The sequence below is a fragment of the Aquarana catesbeiana genome, linkage group LG06 (assembly GCF_042186555.1).
Source record: "Aquarana catesbeiana isolate 2022-GZ linkage group LG06, ASM4218655v1, whole genome shotgun sequence".
NCBI classification, from domain to species: Eukaryota; Metazoa; Chordata; class Amphibia; order Anura; family Ranidae; genus Aquarana; species Aquarana catesbeiana.
The window spans coordinates 246320991-246347706 of NC_133329.1; the positions used below are offsets into that span (position 1 = coordinate 246320991).

General features: G+C 41.7%; 1 protein-coding gene across 6 annotated transcripts in view; it reads right to left on the reverse strand.

Moving 5' to 3' along the window:
• The window catches only part of TNRC18 (trinucleotide repeat containing 18), a 459641-nt gene that overhangs the window by 191998 nt on the left and 240927 nt on the right, over positions 1-26716 (reverse strand). For all 6 annotated transcript variants that reach the window (XM_073633133.1, XM_073633134.1, XM_073633132.1 and 3 more), the window contains one exon: positions 5818-5986. In XM_073633133.1, coding sequence (XP_073489234.1) covers positions 5818-5986 — 169 coding nt within the window. The remainder of the gene's footprint in view (positions 1-5817; positions 5987-26716) is intronic.

Genomic DNA, 26716 nt, shown 5'->3' on the forward strand with positions numbered 1-26716 from the left:
GAATGCAACTGCATGGCATTGGAGCCATTCACACGGGTGTGTAAACATGAGCTGCTTGCGTATCTGTAACACAAAATCCAAAGATCTGCATCTTAGAACACACGCTTACGCGTGTACACGCATGTGCAAATAAGTCAAGTTGTAAAATAAAGTATCATAAAAAAAAAATGTACATATATGCGCTTTACGCATTTAAAACGCATCTATATGCAAGTATTTTACTGATCATTACACAGAAACTTTTCTTCTAGAAAATGTGTAACATCAGTAAAATGTTTACGCCTGTGTGAATGAAGCCGTAGTACAATGTGGTTGTTTGTAAATCTAGCAGCATTACACATCTACAGTATATTAGAATAAAAAATATATATATTTTTGTTCCAATTAAACCTAATATATCCTAAGAAGTATATGGGTTTAATTATTTTTGGCTTTTTGGCGAGGTGGAGATTTTGATGCAGTCCACCCACCATCAGTGCCATGTATTAGTGCCATCTGTCATTAGTGCCATCTGTCATCAGTGCCACATCAGTGTCAGTGCCAGGTATCAGTGCCATCTGTCATCAGTGCCACGTATCAGTGCCATTTGTCATCAGTGCCACGTCAGTGTCACATGTCATTGTCCTGGTTCTCCAGGGCCTTCAAAAGTGTAAGAGGTAGTCAACAAATTAGATGTGTAATTTATGCTCCAAGAACACCTGATGGTGCTCCCTGCATGTTGGGCCTCTCTATGTGGCCAGGCTGTGAAAAAGTCCCACACATGTGGTATCGTAATACTCAGGAGGAGTAGCAGAATGTATTTTGGGGCGTCATTTGTGGTATATACATGGCATGTGAGAGAAATAACCATTACAATGACAATTTTGTGGGGGTAAAAAAAAAAAAAAAAAAAATCTTCATTTTGCAAAGAATTGTGGGAAAAAATGACAACATCAAAAACCTCAACATGCATCTTACTAAATACCTTGGATTGTCTACTTTCAAAAAAGGGGTCATTTGGGGGGTATTTGTACTTTCCTGGCTTGTTCGGGTCGCAAGAAATGAGATAGGCCGTCAGTACATCAGGTGTGATCAATTTTTTATGATTTGCACCATAACTTGTAGACTCTCTAACTTTCACAAAGACCAAATAATATCCACTAATTTGGGTTATTTTTACCAAAGATATGTAGCAGTATAAATTGTGGCCAAAATTTATGAAGCAAAATTACTAATTTGCAAAATTTTATCACAGAAACTAAGAAAAATGCGTTTTTTTTCAAAATTTGCGGTCTTTTTTCATTTATAGCGCAAAAAATAAAAAACCCAGAGGTGATCAAATACCACCAAAAGAAAGCTCTATTTATATGAAAAAAAGGACAAAAAATTCATTTGGGTACAGTATTACATGACTGAGTAATTGTCATTCAAAGTGTGAGAGCGCTGAAAGCTGAAAATTGGTCTGGTCACGAGGGGGGTTTAAGTGCCCAGTTGTCAAGTGGTTAACCAATAAAGTGCAGTGAAGATTGTAGTTGAACGCCAGCGCTTTTGTCTACTCTGGAGAGAGTATACTGTAGAGCTGTTCAGGTAAGTTACACAAGTAAAAGTTAGGCTTCATTCACTTGGCCATAAAAAATGCAAACATAAGTCTTTTTAAATTCTGGATCTGAATGCAACTGCATGGCATTGGAGCCATTCACACGGGTGTGTAAACATGAGCTGCTTGCGTATCTGTAACACAAAATCCAAAGATCTGCATCTTAGAACACACGCTTACGCGTGTACACGCATGTGCAAATAAGTCAAGTTGTAAAATAAAGTATCATAAAAAAAAAATGTACATATATGCGCTTTACGCATTTAAAACGCATCTATATGCAAGTATTTTACTGATCATTACACAGAAACTTTTCTTCTAGAAAATGTGTAACATCAGTAAAATGTTTACGCCTGTGTGAATGAAGCCGTAGTACAATGTGGTTGTTTGTAAATCTAGCAGCATTACACATCTACAGTATATTAGAATAAAAAATATATATATTTTTGTTCCAATTAAACCTAATATATCCTAAGAAGTATATGGGTTTAATTATTTTTGGCTTTTTGGCGAGGTGGAGATTTTGATGCAGTCCACCCACCTTTCCACCTCAGCCAGAGCAAGCCTTGTATTCATTCATTCGTGTGAAAGGCTAAGCTCCACCAAAAAACAATTTTTACTTTAGATTGAGTACATACAGTCCAAAGATCGACAGTAGTCCTTATTCATCATACATACAGTCCAATATCCATTGGGAACATTGCATATTCATCGCAGCCACCATCATCATAGAACACACAGCTTAAATCCGTAGCCCACCTCACCGTGCAACAGGAGTGTAAGTGACTTTGCCTCCTACCCATATTCCATCTGATATTCATCAAGGTGTCTACATTCCCACATTCAATCCCAGAAGTCTGTCCATGATCAGATCCTCCGGGGCGAGCCCTGGTGTCTCCAACCACGGGCCCAATAGTTTTTAAAATTTTCTGGTGCACCCCCCTATGCTGGTAAATAACTTATTCCATTCTCGTGGTATTTCCCACTGCAGTGATCCATTCTGAATCAGACTTCCAATGTAGCATTATCAGTTTAAGAGCCAGAAAGAGGGTCCTTGTAAGGGCTTCTCTGGTGTGGTGTTCCCAGTCAAGCTCATCTAAAAGGTTCAACAGACAGTGCTTGGGATCTAGCGGGACTGACACCTGGAACACTGTGTTCAGGGTATCAATCACCCACTTCCAGTACACATGTAGTTTGGGGCAGCGCCACAGCATATGCATCAGGTCCCCATGATCCCGCTTACATCTAGTGCATGTTGGTGTGGGTAGCTGTCCCATATTATGCAGCCTATGAGGTGTGTAGTAGACTCTCAGGAGGGTGTATAGTTGTGTCAGCCATTGAGTCACATTCAAGGAGCAAATGGTCACTGCCTGTAGGGCCTCCTCCTACTGATCCTCATCTAGTGGGCCTACGTCCACTTCCCACTTCATTTTGACTGTCAGGGGGTGTTTTGTAAGATACAGATGAAGTAGTGTACTATAGCTTTGGGATATAAACCTCTTTGAGGTCTCTGCTGCCTAAGGCCCCTTTCACACGTGCGGACCGTTCAGATCTGCCTGTCAGTTTTTTCAGGCGGATCTGAATGGGCGCTCCATGCACCTCTATGGAGCGTCGGATGCCAGCGGTGACATGTCCACTGACATCCGATCCGCTCCGCAAAATCCAGAGGGATGCAAACCCTAATTTCCATCCGTTTGGCGGATCGGATGTAAACGGACAGGCAGTCCGTAATCATCCAATCCCCCATAGGGGAGAGCGGAGCTCTGACAGGCCCGTCCCTGTACAGAGTGCAGAGGCGGACTTGTCATCCGCCGGCTGAGCGGGGATCAACGGAGCGATCCCCGCTGAGCAGGCGGAGGAGTAAAAACGGATCCGCACGTGTGAAAGGGGCCTTAAGCTGAGAAAAGAGGGGTACTGAATCCATAGGTAGCTTACACATCTCCCGCATAGTTTCAAAGGTCAGCAGTTCACCGTTATGGGTAATTTGTCTAAGGTATATAATGCCATATTTTTTCCACCTATCTGCATGCTTTGGCCAGTTCGGGGTAAGATTCATTTGACCAAATGGGACTAAACTCGGTGATGCCTGTCGCCTCCTGAAGATATCTAGACTTGTTCCATACTTTCTGTATTAAATTATAAATTATAAGTAGGGAAACTTTTTTGGGGTTTTCCCAAAGCTAATGCCTCAAGGGCAGTTGGAATGGCGTTTCCACCCACCGTATGAAGCATAATGCTCTCAGAGGCGCTGGGGATCCTGTCTGTTCTCCCTCCACAATCATGGTGCCTATCAGGTGTTGCAGTTGTGATGCTAGATAGTACAGCCAGGGGTTTGGTAACACAAGGTCTCCATCGTCCTTAGGATGTTGTAGGTGCTCCAGTTTTATTCTAGGGGGCCTATTTTTTCAAATCAGCGTACGAAATATAGAGTTTAGTAACCTGAACGTTTTTAGTGGGATCACCACAGGAGAGTTGTGGAGCATGTATAGCAGCTGTGGCATAAGAATCATTTTAATAAGATTCACTTTGCCCACAACCAACATACACAGAGTGTTCCAGGTATTTACACTTGATCGGAATCTGATTAGAAGGGGAGAGATGTTAAATTGACTGTACTCCCTAATTCGCGGGGTCACTCATATCCCCAGATATTTAAAAGAGGTAGCTATTGGGATGTCCCCCACTAAGTCCACATGTTGCAATTGTTCCTAATCTATCGGCATCAATGCAGACTTGATCCAGTTAATTTTTAGGACAGAGAACTTCCCGGAGCGAACGATGGTGTGCATTGTTTAACTCAGGGACTGTTCCGTATCAGCCAGCAGAATCATCGAGTCATCTGCATAGAGCATCACTTTCTCCTGCCTATCCCCGTAACAGAAGCCAGTGATGCTCGGGTTGTCTCTAACCCAAATGGCTAGTGGTTCTTTCGCCAGGGCAAACAGCAGGGGTGATAAAGGACACCCCTGTCTGGTGCCCTGACCCAAAGCGAAGGGCAGTGACAATCTACCCGCCTCTCTTATAGCTGCCTAGGGGCTGTAATACAGCAAACGCACCCAGGAGATATACAAGTCTCCAAAGCCAAAGCGTCTCAACACCACCCAGAGGTATGGCCACTCTACACTGTCAGGGCTTTCATAGAATCCAGTGACAGCAGGGCTCTGTGACCAACATTGTCAGCTTGGGACTGCATATTAAGAAAAAGCCTTCTTAGGTTTATCGCCGTGGATTAGTCGGGCATAAATCCCGCCTGGTCCAGATGTATAACTGACGTAATGACCTTGTTTAGCCTAAGGGTCAGCACTTTAGCCAATATTTTAATGTCTGATTGTAATAGTGATACTGGTCTGTATGAGGTTGGATCTACTGGGTCCTTACCTGGTTTTAATATCAACACGATGTGGGCCTTAGACAGAGGGCGGTAGGGCATTTTGCTCCCTAGCTGCGTTGAACACCCTTAGTAATCTGGGTAGCAGTACTGATTAAGCAGCACTCAATTTGACTTAATTCCGTTCTTGGAACGGGGCGAGAAGTCCTAGTCCTGCTGCCAGAACACAGCTCTGTATACTGTATGGAGCTGATGCGACATACAGTGCATACAGTGCTCCCAGTAGAAGCATCAGTTAGTAAAGGAAACCGATTGTTTGTGCCAGCGTGACAAAAAGTTACACTTTAAAACGGAAGCAATGACCTGTGCGAGGGGCTAGAGTCCACCATTGAGTGATATCCTAAAAATTCACTCCTCCTGAACGTGACTGATGTCAGTTCCAGGCTGTATGCATGCTCAGAAGAAGTCAGCACATCTGTTACTGTTTGATCTCTCACTGTGAGTGACCGAGCAGCCAGAAAAGCCAGCAGCAGCACTTAAGTAACTAAGTTAAGAGAAATCACTGATAGTGCTGTTTTTTGAGTGCCAAATTTGGGCAGATCGATCAAGTTGTAACGACCCCCTCAAACCAGGAGTGTGCCGTTACTTGGTCCTGGCTGAGACTTGGAATGTGGGCACAACAAAAAGTGCAACAGAGGTAAGGAAGAAAAGCTTTGCCATGGTGAAGGTAATTATTACTATTTTATGTGGCTATCCCACACTCCTCCTTTAAATACATTTTCCCACACTTCGACGTACCAGGTCTAAAGAAAAAAAGTCCAGCAAACAATCCACGTTGCTCAGTTCATCTGAAAAGAAGATAACTATTTCTTAAAAGATAATTATTTTTATGCCAAGAAACACCTTTACCTACCTCATACACGTAACCCTGTACTCTCTCGTTCTCCTCCGGACTATGTAGTCTGCCTTTCATATCGCCAGTTCCATTTTTCATTTCATCAACTTCTGAAACATTCAGCAATGATCTTCGGAAAAAGCTGCCAGTCTTGGAGCTTTCGGAAAGTAAAACACGTTTCTCTAACCTGAATATAAAGAAAAACAAGAGTGGAAGAGCAACCTAGAATGAGACCATGCATCATAAAAACTTACAAAAAAGAAAATTTAGATGTTAAAACAATCATTCACACATACTGTAAATCACAATCAGTAAAATTATTAAAATGACTATTTGCTTTTTCACACAAGTTATAATTAATCCTAATAGTGTGTGCTATGGGGAGGAGAGCAAACCAGAGAAATATTTTACTACAAGGTACTCACAAGTCTGTGGCTAGGGCAGAAGGATAACAACATTAAAGTATATCTAAAGCCAAAACGGTCTTAGTATTAAGGGCCAGTTCAAACCATGTCTACCCATGAATCACACAGGAACAAAAAAAAAAAAAAAAAGAAAGAAAAAGCTCAGCTATTAGTTTGCAATGTGTACATGGGACTAGTCAATTTTGCTCACTACATAGAGTCCTCTTCTTCATCCTCTTATCTCAATACATGTCTTATCTCAATACATGTCTCAATACATCTCAACAACAAACTGCAATTACAACCACAATACAGGGTAGAGTAAAGGTGTTTACAAGCAATAAAGGACAGGTAGACGTGAATATACAGTCTGGGCACTGAATAACCACACTACTAGAATGCATACTTGTATTGGGTGCACATGCACGCTTCTGCCTACAAGGAAGACGAAAGCACTTGAACAATGGCTTTGCCATTTATCATCATTGTGGCTTTTCTACAGTCAGCCAGGAAAAATCTTAGCCAATCAATTATTCAGCCACATGGGCTCAGCCAGGGCACACAGGGGAGGAGTTACAAACATACAGTTGTTTCCGGGACACATTTTTCATTATGTGCATGCACCTTAATCCATCAGATTTATTCTCCTGTTGAATTCACCATTTAAAAAAAAATTCTTTATGCAAGTGAATCCCAGAAAAGCAATAAGGCCCCATGCACACAGTCATCCATATGTATTTCTAAACATCTAAAAGCGTGTATTACCTTGCTTTGGCAAAATTCACACCTACACATCTAGCTGCATTCAAGTTTAGTGGTTTTTACACAAACAAGAATTTTGGACATCCCAGGATCATTTAGCCTGGTTTTCTGCAGCTACAGCGCCTTGAAAAAGTATTCATACCATTTGAAATTTTCAACATTTTGTCATGTGGCAACCAAAAACTTAAATGTATTTTATGTGATAGACAAACACAAAGTGGTACATATTTGTGAAGTGGAATGAAAATGATAGATGGTTTTCAAATTTTTTTACAAATATCGGAAAAGTGTGGCATGCATTTGTTTGTTTTAGTCAATCGTTTGTAGAACCACCTTTCACTGCAAGTCTTTTTGGGTATGTCTCTACCAGCTTTGCACTCTTATGCCCCGTACACACGATCGGACATTGATCGAACATTCCGACAACAAAATCCATGGATTTTTTCCGACGGATGTTGGCTCAAACTTGTTTTGCATACACACGGTCGCACAAAGTTGTCGGAATTTCCGATCGCCAAGAACGCGGTCACGTACACCATGTACGAGACTAGAAAAGGGCAGGTCCTAACCAAGCGCAGCACCCTTTGGGCTCCTATTGCTAATGCTCTTCAGTGCGTGCAGTGAGTTCACATTGATTTATCATTGTGTTCTTGCTCGTTCGTTACTGATTTTCAGGTCGCTCTTCACAGGCCTTGCTGTTCTTCAGTGCGTTCTGTTACTTCGTTCTGAGCAGCCGACCGTTTTCTAGCCATGTTGCGTATATGTACTCCTCGTAGAGTTTGTGCTGTGCGGGGGCTTGGTGTTGGGGTCCTTACCTTGACATAAGTCCAGTCCATGAACAGGGTGGGGAGGAGTTCATGGACCAAGAATTGGTTGCTCCAGCGTGACCAGTTCTGTCACATGCCTTTGCTCCGTGAGAATAATCCTGATGATTTCAGGAACTTTCTCCGGATGACGGACCCCGTATTTCACTGTTTGTTGGCTTTGCTGACCCCTTATATTAGCAGGCAGGATACCTGCATGAGGCAAGCCATCACTCCGGAGCAGAGGCTAGTCGCCGATCATTATCCCAGAGACCTGTTCTGCCATCATACAGGTCCTGTAGAAGGAGTATATTAAGGTAAGTTTTTTATCCTTTAACATCACATTTTATTGTATTTAATGTTTGATAATATATTGTATTTCTTTCCTCATTCCCTAATTACTATGATTGTAATATGCTGTGAATGTCCCCTTCGTCATCATGCATGCTTGATTTTTCTGTAATTTTTTTTTTTGTCCTTCATACATATTTGCCTTCACTTACCTCCCCAGCATAGTCTCCTGGCCCTATATTCACCTCATGTAGTCATTTAACAATGTATTTTATCAGCTCCATAGTAGTGCTTTACCCCAAACACCCCCTAAAATGTTTTAAAATGTGATTTGTGCTTTAAATTCAGGCAGAGTGCCAGAGGCTTTTTTTGGGGGGTCCCCAAATCAATTGGAACCCTCCCTCCCCCCAACTGCTAAGTCAGCTGATACCAATTCTCTATCTATCCTCAATCATCTATCTGCTGACTTTGCCAAACCCATACCCATCTCTTTTGTGGTCAGATTTATGGATGAATTCCCCAAAGCATGTAGTGTAAGGGCCTGCCTGAATACTTTCAAATGGTACTGTTTAAAGTTTTTGTATCCTATTATTATCTTGATAGGTAATAGCAGAATTTCCAAATGTGCTCAGATGTGTACAGTGTGTATTTATATCTTTGTATTATGACACTTCTTACCTGTCCAGTGGGCTGTCAATAGTGTAACTAAGGAGGGGCTGGCCAAAGTAATACACATTATTTAGGCATTCATCTCTCAATGAAGTGGAGAGGGTTACCTGTCCAAGAGCTCCCCCCCCCCCTAAAATGTTAGAAATGGCCCATGAGAGGGGGGAGGGGGAATCTGATAGGTGTACCTTATACTTTGGTCTTTAAAAACTCCTTCAAATAAATGTTATCTTGATGTTGGCCAAGAATGTTTGTGTCTGTAAGGAAAATGGCTGCACTTTGGTTCACTATATACTTTAGATAAAAATGCTAACGCAAGGCTTTTATAATTTTAAGTGGAAATTTACTAATCTGCTTTCCCTGTTTATGTGCAAAATGACTACGTTTTTTTTGTTGTTTGACTCCACAGTTTCCTTCCACGCCACAGGAATGACAGACTGTGGCCTCCCACTTTGCCCAGTGGTGGGACTTTCCTAACTGCGGAGGGGCAATTGATGGGAAACACGTCCACATCGTCCCACCCAACTCGGGGTCATACTATTTCAATTATAAGGGGTTCAATAGTATTGTTATGTTGGCGGTGGTGTCGGCTACTTACGAGTTCCTGTATATGGACGTGGGGAAGAATGGCCGGATGTCCGATGGTGGAGTCATCGCCCAGACGGAGTTCTACAGGCGTCTCCAGAATGGCAGCTTGGACTTGCCACCTCCAGAAGACAATGTGGAAGGACTCCCATTCGTCTTCTTTGCGGATGAAGCGTTTGCGCTGGGGGACCATCTTATGCGGCCATTCCCGATGAGGACCCTCACCCCAGACCAGAGGGTTTTTAATTACTGGCTGGCCAGAGCCAGAAGAGTGGTGGAGAACACGTTTGGAATCATGGTTCCGCCTATTTCTTACACCCATACACATGGCGGAGTACAAACTGAATCATATCATCCTGGCGTGCTGTGTTCTACACAACTTTTTACGGCAACATTCTGCCAACTATGCTGGCTCAGTTGGGCCTGAGGTCCGAATTCTAAATGAAACAACCCTGACGGAGCTTGAAAGTGGCCGTCCTGGCTTGCCCCCCGAGTGCCCGTGATGGCCGTCTAAGATACCTTGAATACTTTGCGGGTAGGGGGGCCATCAATATGCCAGACAATGTCTGAAACCTTTTTCAAATAATAAAAAAAAAAAAAAAAACTACTAAAATCTTTGGTGACATTTACTGCTTGCGTTTCTTTTAGCTGACCCTTACAGAAATGTGGTGAGTCCTGAAAATCCTGTGATTGTGTAACATTACAAAGCACTGTTGGGTGTTATTTACTAAAGGCAAAGACACTTTGCACTACAAGTGCACTTGAAACTGCACTTGTAGTGCAAAGTGGATTTTACCTTAGGAAATAACACCCATTGTCACAGAAGACACCAATTAGAGCACAACAAAAGTTTTGGAGCGTTGAAACAATAATCCACGCATTCTTGATTAACAATCTTTTTAATCCCAGCACAATCACATGTGCATTTATAAAAGGTTTTTAAAACAAACCAACATGTTTGTTGTATAACAATTTTTGGGGTCACATTAGAAAAAGTAGAAATGTCCATTTAAGATAAAACAGGCATGTTTAAAACCAACAAGAAAGACACAAATCTTGAACTTCCAAAGTTCACATTTGGTAGAACTTGAAGGCAATATCAGACATGAGTATTTACAAACTGTGTTTGATATTGCGTTCAGATGGGGTGAAGTCACCCCAGGAAAAGCCAAATTTTGAAGATGCCCACAAATTGTCGAATGTCAACATGTGCTACCTGCCATCACGGGGGATCAAGGGACGTGTTTTTTGGGTGCAACACCTTCCTCACAGCTACTTTATTATTGAGGAAGGGGTTGCACCCCCAAAACGCCTACATTGATCTCCCGTGATGGCAGATAGCACATGTTGACACACTGTGTGCATCTTCAAAATTTGGCTTTTCGCAAATATGTAAAAAAATTGTATAAATTTTTAGCTCACAAAAAACAAAGGGATTTGGATTTTTTTTAAACTCTCCCTAAAACATCAATGATGTTCTTCATTTTTTTGTGAACATCACTGATGTTTTTCTGGATGTTTTAGAAGTCCCTATTATACCCCATGATCTCCCCGACCAGGATCTGTGCACTTTCAGAGGTGAAATGCCCTGGATCCACAACATCACGAACACCTAAAAAGATAGAAACAAAAACACACCATGTATTATAAATATGCCAGCATCCAACTCTTACCTGAGCCTGTGGTCGCAGACACTCACCTGTTGTGGTGACTATTTCCTCCTCCTCCTCATGTTGTCTTTGTGGGATCTCCACTTCTTCCTGAGGTGGGGGGGTCTGTGGTCTCCTCGGATGAGGGGTGTCCTCCGAGTCTTTTATCCCCTATGTAAAAACAAATAGGTATACTTAGCACACAGATATTTGATGGCAGAACTATAAATATGAAACATTGCTTGGAAGTGGGGTACAATTGTCTATTTTGGCAGAGTTCCAAGATGTTGAAATTTTATTGTCCTTTGACAAGCTTGAATACTTACCTGTTCAGTACAAGCTTCACAGATGGAGTTACCCCTATAGTATACACTGGAGCACCTGTGTGGGGCCCCTAATAAAAAGGGTGTTCTTGTGTCCCACACTAGTGCTCCAGAGTCCAGATGTGAAAACTGCTGCTGAGTGTCCTCTCCTTACACAGAAACTAGTTTGCATTTCATTCTAGTTACAAACCCATCTACACAACCAAATTATTTCAGATAAGTAGGCCATAAAAAATGTTTTAAAATGCATATGGCCAAAACAATGGTGTGTTCTAGGCCGAACGAACAATGTTTCATACAAACGAATAATGTGCCCATGAACATGAAAGTTGCCATTTTAAACTGGACAACAGTTAAGAAAAGCACATGGAGCAGCACGAACGTAATAAACATAAAGAATAGGAACACAGGACAACTACTTACTTTTTTGCAGCACTCTCCTGATCCTTCTGTACTGCTCGTGCTCCCTTAATTTGAGGTCCGACCACCGTTTCCTGAGCTGATCTTTCGATCGTCGTACCCTGAAATTCCGGTGCAGACTCTTGACCACTTTCGCCATGATCTTGGCCTTTCTGACATTGGGGTTGGGGTAAGGTCCATACTTTCCGTCATAGTCGGCCTTCTTCAGGATGTCCACCATCTCCAACATCTCCCCAAAGGACATATTCGCTGCCTTAAATCGTCTCCTTCTGGATCAGGACGTTTCAGGCTCCGGGCTTTCCTCCTCCTCATTGGTGTAATTATCAGACACCTGCTGCGTCTCCGCCATGTGTTCTTCCTCCACTGCGCCGAACGAGAAGGGGCGGGGAATAGACTAGAAAGAACGTCAGGGGCGGGCGGAGGTTCACACATGCGCAGTGTCTATAAAGCGTAACACGCGTGCGTAGTACGTACAATCTGTGAGCAGAGAAGGAGTATCGGAGGCGCCGATCATGATAACGAAGGTAAGATCTAAACTTGGGCCTATACTGCTTCTAAATTGAGGCCTATGTTGTAACAAGATTAGTAGAGTTTAGCCTGACATTAGGGTTTGTCTTGTGTTGTGTCTTGCAGAGAAAATGAATGGCTTCAATGACCACAACTTCCTCCCCCTGTTCACAGACAAATACAGGGAGCTGCCCTGTGGCAGGTCAAACACCCGCATTATAATCATAAACAAAAGAGGCAGACAGCGATTGAGAAACTGCTGGAGTTGGTGAAGCCGGTGGTCCCCACGGCAACCATCCCTTATTTAAAAGCCAAAATTGATGGCCTGAGGAGCACTTATCTTAGGGAGCGCAAGAAGGTCACAAATTCCAGGAGATCCGGAGCTGCAGCAGATGACAATTATGTCCCCAGGCTGTGGTACTATGAGAGACTGCGATTTCTGTCAGACCAGACTGAAGTCAGGGAATCCCTCTCCACTCTTCCTTCCACCCTATCTTCCACCTCAGCTGAGGCTTCTGATGTCCAACCTGGGACTTCCATCCAGGAAGAAGTGGAGGAGCCCAGCTTGAGCTAGGTATAGCATTCTTCTACAGATTTCTGGTCAATAAATAAATGATGTTTCCTAGATGTTATTATTGATCATTAATTGCTAATTTAATAAAGTGTTTTACATATCAATAGACAGTAGTGGACAAAAATAATTGGGACAAGAATGAAAAATGCTGGGCTCAGAATGATAGTCTGTTATATTTGTTAACATTCAATTTGCAACAGTCATGAGGTGAAAATTGTGTGTGATTGATGAATAAAAAACTAAAACTATGTCCCTTTTTCATACACAGGAAGACCTCAGCCAGGACGAGGCTGTGGAATGTGGCACACAGGAGGAGGCTGTGGAATGTGGCAGCCAGGAGGAGGCGGGGATTAGTGGCAGCCAGGAGGAGGCAGGGCTAAGTGGCAGCCAGGAGAAGCCTGGGCCCAGTAGGAGCCTGACAGAATCGCAGGTCCCTCCCCTCCGCCTTCCAAACCAAAGACCCAGGAAGGGGAGTCACGTGCAAGATTCAGCGCTCAGGCTCATTCAGGAGGCTTCTGTGTCCCTCAGAGCCACCCCCACTCCTGAAGAGGCCTTTGCCTGCATGGCTGCCACCAAACTGCAGGGCATGTGTGAGGACCTTTTTTATAAAGTCTTAACTAAGGGGGTGAGGGGCTAAATCACACCCAATACCCACCTGAGTTGGACCATCCTCCCCCTCCTCCTGCCACAACTCCACCACCAGAGCCACAGCGTGGAAGGAAGACCAGAGAGTGATGACCCTGGGTTCAGTCTGGTCTGACAAAAGATGCAGGCTCTTGTATGACCACAGCCTGGGGACACAGATGTCATCTGCTGCTTTCAGGATCTCTGGGATTTCTGGACCAGATTGCACTCCCTTATATATGGACTCCTCAGGCCACCAATTTTGCAGTAAAATAATTGATGTCTGCCCTGGGGGTCAAAGGCTTCACCAATTCCTGCTGTTTCTCCAGCGTTGCCTCCCTCTTTGTTTGGTTCTGATCCCTTAATAAAGGATTTTGTGTTTCAATTATACTCGCCTATGTGTGTTTTCCTTCAAAAAGGACAGTTTGTTTGTGAGGATTCAGGTACATTTCAAAAATACAATGTGAAATTAACAAGAGACACCAAACAATCTCCTTGAGATTAAATAATACAAGATAATAATGGTGTTGTGGTAACTTGACACACAAAACACACACAAAAATATTCTGGAGTAAAACAAAAAAAAAAAACAACATCAGCCTTAAAACAAATACAAACCCAAAAATTAAAAAAAAAAAATCATCCTTGAACAAAATACAAAAAAAAAAAAAAAAAAAATGTCAGATGTGACAAATCCAAATATATTGAGGGAATCACGATAAATAATAAAGAAATAAGTTTGTAAGAACTCTGTGTGAATATGAGCAGCAAAACTACTTCATTCTTCTAGCATTATAAAGAAGAAGAGAGTGCACTGCATTAAACAATTTTTAACATTGCAGCCTGACGAAAGTGCTCTATCCATTCCGAACGCCAGTTATACCAGACCAAGCTGTTCCGTGTCGGAATTTCTTCTGAGCATGCTTGGCACTTTGTGCGTCGGAATTGTCCACACACGGTCAGAATTGACGCGATCGGATTTGGTTGTCGGAGAATTTTATAGCCTGCTCTCAAACTTTTTGTTTCGGAAAATCCAATGGAAAAAGTCAGATGGAGCCCACACACGATCGGATTTTCAGACAACACGCTCCGATCGCACATTTTCCGTCGGAAAATCCGACCGTGTGTACAGGGCATTAGAGTGACATTTTTGCCCATTCTTCTTTGCAAAATAGCTCAAGCTCTGTCGGATTGGAAGGAGAGCGTCTGAACAGCAATTTTCAAGTCTTGCCACAGATTCTCAACTGGGTTAAGGTCTGGACTTAAAATGTCCCAGTCAAACACATGAATATGCTTTGATCTAAACCATCCATTGTTGCTCTGTATGTTTAGGGTCATTATTCAGCTGGAATGTGAACCTCCACCCCAGTCTAAAGTGTTTTGTAGAACCCAACAGGTTTTCGTCTAAGATTGCCCTGTATTTGGCTCCATCCATCTTCCCATCAACTCTGACCAGCTTCCATGTCACTGCTGAAGAAAAGCATCCCCACAGCATGATGCTGCCAGCCCCATGTGGTGGGGATAGTGTGTTCAGGGTGATGTGCAGTGTTAGTTTTCCACCACACATACAGTGCCTTGCAAAAGTTTTTACCCCCTTTGCATTTTTTGTATTTTGTTGCCTCACAAACTGGAATTAACATGGATTGTTTGAGAATTTGCATCATTTAAAATTACAGAACAAGCCCACAACTTTGAAGATTTTTTTGCTTTGAAGCAAACAACAAATAGGACAAAACAGAAAAAGTCAATGTGCATAACTATTCACCCCCCAAAGTCAAAACTTTGTAGAGCCACCTTTTGCAGCTATCACAGCTCCAAGTCGCTTTGGATAAGTCTCTATGAGCTTGCCACATATTACCACTGGGATTTTTGCCCATTCCTCCTTGCAAAACTGCTCCAGCTCCTTCAAGTAGGATGGTTTGCGCTTGTGAACAGCAATCTTTAAGTCTGACCACAGATTTTCTATTGGATTGAGGTCTGGGCTTTGACTAGGCCATTCCAACACATTTACATGTTTCCCCTTAAACCACTCAAGTGTTGCTTTAGCAATGTGTTTGGGGTCATTGTCCTCTTGGAAGGTGAATCTCCGTCCTAGCCTCAAATCACGCACAGAGTGGTACAGGTTTTGCTCAAGAATATTCCTATATTTAGCACCATCCATCTTTCCCTCAACTCTGACCAGTTTCCCAGTCCTGACTGCTGAAAAACATCCCCACAGCATGATGCTGCCACCACCATGTTTCACTGTGGGGATGGTGTTCTTTGGGTGATGTGATGTGTTGGTTTTGCGCCAGACATAGCGTTTTCTTTGATGGCCAAAAAGTTAAATTTTAGTCTCATCAGACCAGAGCACCTTCCTTCATACATTCTGGGAGTCTCCCACATGCCTTTTCGCAAACTCAAAACTTGCCATTTTCTTTTTTTGCTGACAGTAATGGCTTTCTTCTGGCCACTCTGCCATAAAGCCCAACTCTATGGAGCGTACGGCTTATTGTCTTCCTATGTACAGATACTCCAATCTCTGCTGTGGAACTCTGCAGCTCCTCCAGGGTTACCTTAAGTCTCTGTGCGGCCTCTCTGATTAATGCCCTCCTTTCCCGGTCCATGAGTTTTGGTGTGCGGCCGTCTCTTGGCAGGTTTGCTGTTGTGCCATGTTCTTTCCATTTGGTTATGATAGATTTGATAGTGCTCCTAGGGATCATCAAAGATTTGGATATTGTTTTTATAACCTAACCCTGACTTCTACTTCTTAACAACATTGTCCCTTACTTGTTTGGAGAGTTCCTTGGTCTTCATGCCAGTGTTTGGTTAGTGGTGCCTCTTGCTTAGGCATTGCAGCCTCTGGGGCCTTTCAAAAAGGTGTGTATATGTAATGACAGATCATGTGACACTTACATTGCACACAGGTGGACATCATTTCAATAATTACATGACTTCTGAAGGTAATTGGTTGTACCAGAGCTTTTTATGGGCTTCATAACAAAGTGGGTGAATACATACGCACATGCCAATTATTTTTTTATTTCTGAAAAATAGTATGTATGTATCTTTCTTCACCAACTTAGACTATTGTGTTCTGATCCATCATATATAATTCAGATTAAAAAACATTGAACCTAACCTAACTCTGTTTTAAACTATTAAAAGAGAAAAGGGGTTTGGAATTTGTATGAGGCACAGGACATGTAAAGTCAAGTGCCTCCATCCCTTGCTGCTAATGGCATAAGGAGAGGGTTTGGGACTTTATGTGAAGCATGCGACCGGAGGGGCAACATGAACAAGGAATGTTTGGCGAGTACAATTTAAATAGTGTCTTATGCACATTATATCATAACAAACATAGTACAAATCGTTATGGTTTATTTCATATATATATATATATACACACACATATAAACACACACATACAATATATATATTAGGGGATGGAAAGTATTCAGACCCCCTTAAATTTTTCACTCTCTTATATTGCAGCCATTTGCTGAAATCATTTAAGTTCATTTTTTTTCCTCATTAATGTGCACACAGCACCCCATATCGACAGAAAAACACAGAATTGTTGACATTTTTGCAGATTTATTAAAAAAGAAAAACTGAAATATCACATGGTCCTCAGTATTCAGACCCTTTGCTCAGTATTTAGTAGAAGTACCCTTTTGTTCTAATACGTTTGATCTAATGAGTCTTTTTGGGAAAGATGCAACAAGTTTTCCACACCTGGATTTGGGGATCCTCTGCCATTCCTCCTTGCAGATCCTCTCCACTTCTGTCAGGTTGGATGGTAAACGTTGGTGGACAGCCATTTTTAGGTCTCTCCAGAGATGCTCAATTGGGTTTAAGTTAGGGCTCTGGCTGGGCCATTCAAGAATACTCAGAGTTGTTGTGAAGCCACTCCTTCGTTATTTTAGCTGTGTGCTTAGGGTCATTGTCATAAACCTTCGGCCCAGTCTGAGGTCCTGAGCACTCTGGAGAAGGTTTTCGTCCAGGATATCCCTGTACTTGGCTGCATTCATCTTTCCCTCGATTGCAACCAGTCGTCCTGTCCCTGCAGCTGATAAACACCCCCACAGCATGATGCAGCCACCACCATGTTTCACTGTTGGGACTGTATTGGACAGGTGATGAGCAGTGCCTGGTTTTCTCCACACATACCACTTAGAATTAAGGCCAAAAAGTTCTATCTTGGTCTCATCAGACCAGAGAATCTTGTTTCTCACCATCTTGGAGTCCTTCAGGTGTTTTTTTAGCAAACTCCATGCAGGTTTTCATGTGTCTTGCACTGAGGAGAGACTTCCGTCGGGCCACTCTGCCATAAAGCCCTGACTGGTGGAGGGTTGCAGTGATGGTCGACTTTCTACAACTTTCTCCCATCTCCCGACTGCATCTCTGGAGCTCAGCCACAGTGATCTTTGGGTTCTTCTTTACCTCTCTCACCAAAGCTCTTCTCCCCGATAGCTCAGTTTGGCCAGCCGGCCATCTCTAGGAAGGGTTCTGGTCGTCCCAAACGTCTTCCATTTAAGGATTATGGAGGCCACTGTGCTCTTAGGAACCTTGAGTGGAGCAGAAATTTTTTTGTAACCTTGGCCAGATCTGTGCCTTGCCACAATGCTGTCTGAGCTCTTCAAGCAGTTCCTTTGACCTCATGATTTTCATTTGCTTTGACCTGCACTGTGAGCTGTAAGGTCTTATATAGACAGGTGTGTGGCTTTCCTGATCAAGTCCAATCACTATAATCAAACACAGCTGGACTCAAATGAAGGTGTAGAACCATCTCAAGGATGGTCAGAAGAAATTAAAGTTAAATATATGAGTGTCACAGCAAAGGGTCTGAATACTTAGGACCATGTGATATTTCAGTTTTTCTCTTTTTAATAAATCTGCAAAAATGTCAACAATTCTGTGTTTTTCTGTCAATATGGGGTGCTGTGTGTACATTAATGAGGAAAAAAATGAACTTAAATGATTGTAGCAAATGGCTGCAATATAACAAAGAGGGAAAAATTTAAGGGGGTCTGAATACTTTCCGTCCCCACTGTATGTATGTATGTGTATGTATGTATGTATATATATATATATATATATATATATATACACACATACACATACATATACATACACACACCACATAACATAAAAACATAATGGCATGTAATTCACGATATAGACATTATAAAAACACCAGACTCTAGGATCCACGTTCTCACAATATGTAACAAAACCACACTTTATTGGTACAGGCCAGTAAAAAATTATCGATAAAAATATTGAGAACACTCTTCAGATAATAGCATCTCTAAATCTCAACGCGTTTCATGGATAATGTGCACAATTCAGGAGCAGATGCGAAATCGAGGTCTATAAAATTAAAATTATTAAAAATTACAATGGGTCTGTCCACAACAGAGGAAGGGGAACAAATTATTATATAAATAGAACAATAACCATAGATTACCTAATCACACTTACAGATAAACTATGAGTCTGGGTGACAGGTGCTGAGAGCCGGAGGCTGGCTGGGGGTGATGTATCGTCAGCCCCAGTAACTGAGACAGTGAACCCAAAGGCACAATGGTGGAACACCAACAAAAAGACAGGTATCCCTGGGGACTAATCCTCCATGTGTATATTGAAGAGTGATGTAGACCACGTCACCATGTATCTGCAAAAACAAAATAAAATATATGTGTAGTTATACGTAAAAATGTTACGTTCAACCAACAGGTGCTATGATGTGTAAACTAAGTGCTGTCACCAAAATACATAAGGGTATGGCGATATAGTGATGGTAAGCCTATATTGAGTATAGAGCTAAACAAGTAAGATGAAAAAGTGAAACAGTGAATCCCAATAATGGGGAGCTGGTGCTAAGAGAAAAATAAAGCTAAAAAAAGTGAAAGAAAAATTTAAAATATGTATAAAGAAAAACAAAGACTGCCACAATACTACCTAAAATCCTTGTCAACCTATGTGGTCCGAATGGTACACAATCACCATTGACAAAGCACCCACAGGAAATAACTGGTCCAGCTAGGAGTATATATGCTCCAATGTGTGGCCATCAACGTCACACAGGCGGCGCCACCTGAGCATAATTTTGGTACTGTCCATCAGCAATAGTACAATGTAAATTGTTCCTCTTGTAGTCCTTTTTTCTGTGGGTTATGGCACAGGACAGGTCTAGTGGGGGTTCGGGTGGACGTCCCGGTGTGCATTGTCGCCAAAGACGAATGGGGAAGGGAAGGACTCCCGATGCACATCGCAGCTCCCAGGACTGAGACCTCCAGCCAAAGCAAAACCAGCCCAAACGCCCACAGACAAACCCACAGGGTACTGGTTGGATGGAACAAATATAGACACTCCGCTAGAAAAAAAGGACTACAAAGAGGAACAATTTACACCGTACTATTCCTGATGGACAATACAAAACTTATGCTCAGGTGGCGGCGCCCTCCCTCTAATTAGCCACCTGCGTGATGTTGGCAGCCACCCATTGGCTACATTGGAGCACATATACTCCTTTTAGCTGCACCATTAACTTCCTATGGGTGCTTTTTTGATGGCGATTGTGTACCATTCGAACCATATGGGCTGACAAGGATTTTAGGTAGTATTGTGGCAGTCTGCTTGTTTTTCTTTATACACATTTTTAATTTCTTTCACTTTGGATTTTCTTTTGTTTAGCTCTATACTCAATATAGGCTTACCATCACTATAATCACCATATCCTTATCTATTTTGGTAACAGCACTTAGTTTACACATCGCAGCACCTATTGGTTGACCATGTAACATTTTTACTTATAACTACACATATTCTATTTTATTTTTGTAGATACATGGTGATGTGGTCTAACGTCACTCTTCAATATACACATGGGGGGATTACTCCTCAGGGATACCAGTCTTTTTGTTGGTGTTCTACCATTGTGCCTTGGGGTTCACTGCCTCAGCTCTAGGGGCTAAAGATACATCTCCCCCAGTCAGCCTCTACCTCTCAGCACCTCTCACCCAGACTCATAGTTAATCTGTAAGTGCGATTAGGTAATCTATGGTTATTGTTCTATCCACATAATAATTTGTTCCCCTTCCTCTCTTGTGGATAGACCCCATTGTAATTTTATAATAATTTTAATTTTATAGACATTGATTTTGCATCTGCTCCTGAAGCGTGAACATTATCCATGAAACGCGTCGAGCTATATAGATGCTATTATCTCAAGAGTTCTCAATTTTATAATATTTTTATAGACATCGATTCTGCATTTGCTCCTGAAGAGTGGAAGTTATCCATGAAACGAGTCAAGCTTTATAGATGCTATTACCCGTTATCAAGATTTTTAGCGATCTTTTTTACTGGCCTGTACCAATCAAGTGTGGTTTCGTTATATATTGTGTGAACATGGATCCTAGAGTCTCATGTTTTTATAATGTCAACATAATGAATTACATGCCATTATGTTTTTATGTTATTATGTGGTGTATATACAGTCATGGCCAAAAATATTGGCACCCCTGCATTTCTGTCAGATAATGCACCACTTCGCCCAGAAAATTGTTGCAAATACAAATGTTTAGGCATTCTCATGTTTATTTCTTTTGACACAAAAAAGTGGAAAAGCAAAAAGCCAAATCTGACACATTCCAGGCAAAACTCCAAAATGGACTGGACAAAATTATTGGCACCTTCTCAAAGTTGTAAGAAATAATTGCATTCCAAGTTTGTGATGCTCCTGTAATTTGTAATCAAAGTCACCTGTATCCAGTAACACGTGCTGACAATATAGAAATCACACCGGCAACCAGTTAAAATGGTGAAAAATTCACTCAACCTTTCTGTTGTGTGTCTCTGTGTGCCAAACGAAGAATGAGCAAACGAAGATGAAGAAAGAGCAACAAAGAATTGTCTTGAGGATTTGAGATCAAAAAATGTGGAAAAGCATGGACAATTTCAAGGTAAAAAGTCCATCTCCAGAGATCCTAATGTTCCTGTGTCCACTGGACGCACCATTGTGAAAAAGTTTACAGCCCATGGCACTGTGGCTAATCTCCCCGGATGTGGACTAAAGAGAAAAACTGATCAAAGATTGCAACAAAGGATTGTTCGAATGGTGGATAAAGAACCTTGACCACTTTCCAGACAAACCCAAGCTGACCTTTAGTCACAGGGTACAACTGTGTCAGCTCGCACTATACGTCTCCATATGAATGAAAAGGGAAAGTATGGTAGGAGACCCAGGAAGACCCCACTGCTACACAGAAACATAAAAAAGCCAGATTTCGAGTTTGCCAAAACTTAACTGAGGAAGATAAATTTCTTTTGGGAGTATGTGTTGTGGACAGACGAAACAAAATTTGCAGCTTTTTGGTAAAGCCTATCAGTCTAGTGTTTTCAGAAAAAAATGAGGCCTTCAAAGAAAAGAATACAGTCCCTACAGTAAAACATGGTAGAGGTTCACTGATGCATTCTGGGGTGCAGTGTAGGGCCCAGTGTCAGAAAGTTGGGTCTCTGTCAAAGGTCATGAGTCTTACAGCAGGACAATGACCCAAAATACACGTCAAAAAGCACTCAAAATGGTTTAAGACAAAGTGCTGGAGAGTACTGAACTGGCCAGCAATGAGTCCAGATCTAAATCTCAGAGCACCTGTAGAGAGATGTCAAAACAGCAGTTGGGAGAAGGAACCCTTCCAATCTGAGAGACCTGGAGCAGTTGGTTAAAGAAGAGTGATCCAAAATTCCAGTAAAGAGGTTTAAGAAACTCATTGATGTTTACAGGAACTGACTGATTTGAGTTTTTTTTTCAGGGCGTGTGCTACCAACTATTAAATTGAGGGTGCCAATAATATTGTCCAGTCCATTTTTGGAGTTTTGCGTGGAATGTGTCAGATTTGGCTTTTTGTTTCTCACTTTTTTGTGTCATACCAATACAAACAAAATAAACATGAGAATGCTCAAACATTTGTAATTACAACAATTTTTTGGGCGAAGTGGTGCATTATCTGACAAATGCAGGGGTGCCAATATATTTGGCCATGACTGTATATGAAATAAACCATAACTATTTGAACCATGTTGTTTATGTTCTGATATAAATGTGCATAAGACACTGTTTACATTGTACTTGCCAGACATTCCTTGTTCATGTTGCCCATCCAGTCGCATGCTTCACATAAAGTCCCAAACCCTCTCCTTATGCCATTAACTCTGTTTTAAACTTACTTCTCCACAACTTTATCCCTGACCTGTCCGGTGTGTTGCTTGGCCTTCATGATGCGGTTTGTTCACTGAGTTCTCTAACAAACCTCTGAGGCCTTCACAGATTCAATTACACACAGGTGGACTCAATTAGGTGACTTCTGAAGGCAATTGGTTCCACTAGATTTTAGTTAGGGGTATCAAGAGTAAAGGGGGCTGAATACAAATGCTCGCCTCTTACTTCAGGATCTATCCTCGCTATTAAAACGATCTACCCGGCTTGCTCATGGACTGTTTCTTGTTTATGAGCTCGCTTATAGCTACATTGCAAGCTGATTTTATGTGGGGGTCTATTAATCTCTCCCCTCGGTGGAAAGAGGGGAACAGGAATACAGAGAGTGTGAGGATGACACGCAGGACAAAGAAGAACTTGGGGAGTGCGGATCACCCCGGGGATCAGTCGGTAATTGAAAATGCTCCTCAGAATAGTATAGAAAAGAAAACGGAGAATATTAGGCAGGATAAATCTCAAGACATCGCCACTTGTCTCGAGAAATTTGTACATACACCAGAGACAGATAAAGAGGAAACTGTCTACAGCTTCCACCTCATCACAAGGAGCAGCCATGGAGGGAACCACTGCTGGCCCAGATATGTCCCAGAATAAAGATGGAGACAGAGCAATAACTCAACCGGAACACCTGGGTGAAACAGCAAGCAATGGAGCCTCAGAGAAAGCTTTTTGTAACAAATCTGTTAAAGCTTCAAAAATAATGAATACTTCAGACACAGAGCATGTAATTACGCTCACAGATATATTGAAAGCCATCACTACATGCAATAACTCTGTAAATATCCTTTCTCATAACTTGGAGGGAATGAAAGAGGATCTAATTGTAATCAGACAAGATATGCAAATCTTTAAGGAGAGAATGACAGCTGCTGAGGAAAGAATAAGTACAGCTGAAGACACCCTAAATTAAGTCATGAACTCTAATAAGTTTGTGCAGCAATTATCTACACATGACTCTCGATTAGAAGACATGGAGAACCGCCTTCGCCGGAATAATATTAGAATAGTAGGCCTCCCTGAACGGGTAGAGGGAAATGCTCCAGCTGAATTTATAGAGAAATGGCTCATAACTACGATGGGCCCAGAACATTTTTCCTCTTTTTTCTCAGTGGAAAGAGCTCATAAAGTCCCCATCAGAGGAACGCCTGTGGGAGGTGCACCCAGGACCCTGATTTTGAAAATGATGAACTATAAAGACAGGGATACTATTTTGCAGAGAGCTAGACAACTCTCAGATATATGGATGAATAGATCAAAAATTATTTTTTTCCCTGATTTTTTCAGCAGTAGTGCAGCGCCAAAGGGTGGGATTTATGGAAGTGAAGCGGCGACTGAGGCAGATGGACCTATCCTATGCTTATATATCCCGCCGGGTGCCGCTGCTCGATCCATCAGCTGACGCAGGTAAAAATCCACGTTGTGCAATGCAGAGAGTATGTCTTCTTAATCGTCACCGCCGCTCTGCTGAATAACTGACTCATCCACTCTTTTTTATAGGTACTCCAGGATCCAACTGTCAGAGGGCTCGTGCATCTAGGTAAGTAACCAATCATTTTAAAATTAATCTTATAATTTTTTTATCAAAGCTTTAATCCTCATCCCTCATTCCCAAGTGATGGGTAATTATTTGTTCCCCCTCTCTTACTCTAGACTCTTTCGAGCCAAACTTAAAGTATCAGCGCAGGGCACCACACATTTTTTTGTATCTCCAGAACTAGCAACCCAGTGGTTGGATAACTATAAACAGTCAAATTAACTCCCAAAAAATATTTTTTCCCCCCTTTCTCCTACTTTTTGGGAATATGAATGAAAGTTTTTGGGAAGGGGAGGAGGGCAGAGAGAATGCTAATCTTTTTCTTGCAGCCTTCTCGATCAGATTGCCCCCATGTTTGTGTTTTTTTTTTTGGTTATGTTGAATATGTGTATGTTAATTTATGTGCACCTCTCGGAATATACTTTTGTCTTCTCCTTTCCCTCCCCCCACTGTCTGTGCCTTTCCCCTCACCTTTATGGGTGGAACCCGTGAGGGACTAGGAGATGGGGATGGTGGGCTGGGGGGGAGGGAAATAGAGAGATGTAGGTCAGAGTGAAAAATAGTGGATTTTTTTTTTTTAATTATTATTTTGGTTAATTTATTGGAGAAAAGTTTGATGTGGTTCCTTTGAATGAAGTGCTAATCTCATGAAATGTGAGGGGTCTTGGTAGCCCTTCTAAGCGGTAAGCAGAGTTTACTTCACTAGGAAGATTTACTCCCTCAATAATTTGTCTTCAGAAAACCCACTTAAATTCTCAGATGTTGCATTACTTAAAACGAAATCAGTTTTATACTCAATATCACTCTACATATACATCATACTCTAGAGGAGTGTCTATACTTATTTCTAATGGATTGGATTTTTCATGTAGACAAATTGAGGATAGTAAAGGTTGATTAATTTTTTGTACTGTACAGTATCAGGGCGACCATATGTGCTTGGAAATATATATTTGCCCCCGCCATATTCAACGGAGGTGTTTACAGAGTATATTCAGTTCATAGCTGATAAAACAGACATATATAATATAACGGATAAGCAAACCTCATCGAGTCCTACGGCCTTTGCCGTAGTTTGGGACTGATAGATCTCAGGAGACAGCATAATCCAACGACAATTTTTGTGCTTATCTAGTAGTTATAAAACTCTCTCTAGTATGTATGTACATTATGGAAGGTGAACCCATATTGGTTGTCACTTTTTCCTCCAGCTGAAGAAATTATGACTGAATTAATTGCTTATCAGAATACAAATAGAAACTTGGTCTCACTTTTATTATATTGGGATGCATTCAAAGCATACCTCCGAGGTCTCCTTATTGCGCAGACATCAAAAATTAAGAAACAATCCAGGCAATGGGAAAAACACTAGCTGACAACATGATGAAAGCAGAATTCTTATATATATATATATATATATATATATATATAGCCAACCCAAATGATGATTAAAAAAAAAAAGAATGGCTTTATAGCCAACAACACTATGCAGCAGTGGCTAAGAAAAAGGTAGAAAATAAAAGATTTTTTTACAACAACCATATTTTGAGGAGGGAGAGGGGACAGGGCATCTATTGGCAACTATTGTAAAAGCACAACGGTCGGCATCATATATAAATGAATTACAATCCTTATCCCCAAATAAGAGGGTTGATACTACTCCAGAGATATTGGAGATATTCGGGGAATTTTATCAGGCACTATATAAGAGCAGGGTATATTACTCGGAGGAGTCCCTGGATGGAATCTTCAACACCACTGATCTACCAAGTATTTCAAATGATGAAAGGGTGGCTTTGGAAGGCCCATTAACATTGGATGAGTTAAGAAATGCAGTATCCAATCTACCCAATAAGGCACCAGGATCAGTCTTCCAGGGGAAATATATAAAAAGTATGGGGATATAACTGCTACCTGAAATGCTTGACAACTTTAACTACGCCATGGAGGTGGGTTCACTACCTCCCTCTACGAATGAAGCAGTAATTATAGTCTTATTGAAACCAGATAAGGATCCAAGTAACCTCGATTCATATCGTCCAATATCTTTGCTACCATCAGATATTAAGTTGCTGGCTAAGGCATTGGCGACTAGACTATCAAGATGTATTTCAAAATTAATCCACTGCTATCAATCAGGCTTTATTCCTAATAGATCCACAGCAAATAATATCAGGCGGTTATTTCTAAACGTACAACTCCCAACAGATAACATGGGAAATAGAGCCATAATGTCACTTGACGCGGCTAAAGCATTCGACAGTATGGAATGGGCCTTTCTGTGGAAATGCTTAAAACGTTATGGGTTTGGTAGCAGATTAAATGGATATAACTTTTGTATGACTCCCCAAGTGTAAGGATACAGGTGAATGGATTTGTATCGGACCCTTTTTCGTTGTCCAGAGGGAAGAGACAGGGATGTCTTCCATCCTGTCCACCCCACTGTCCATCCCTCTGTCCCCCTGTCCATCCCCTCTGTCCCCCTGTCCGTCCCCTCTGTCCACCCCACT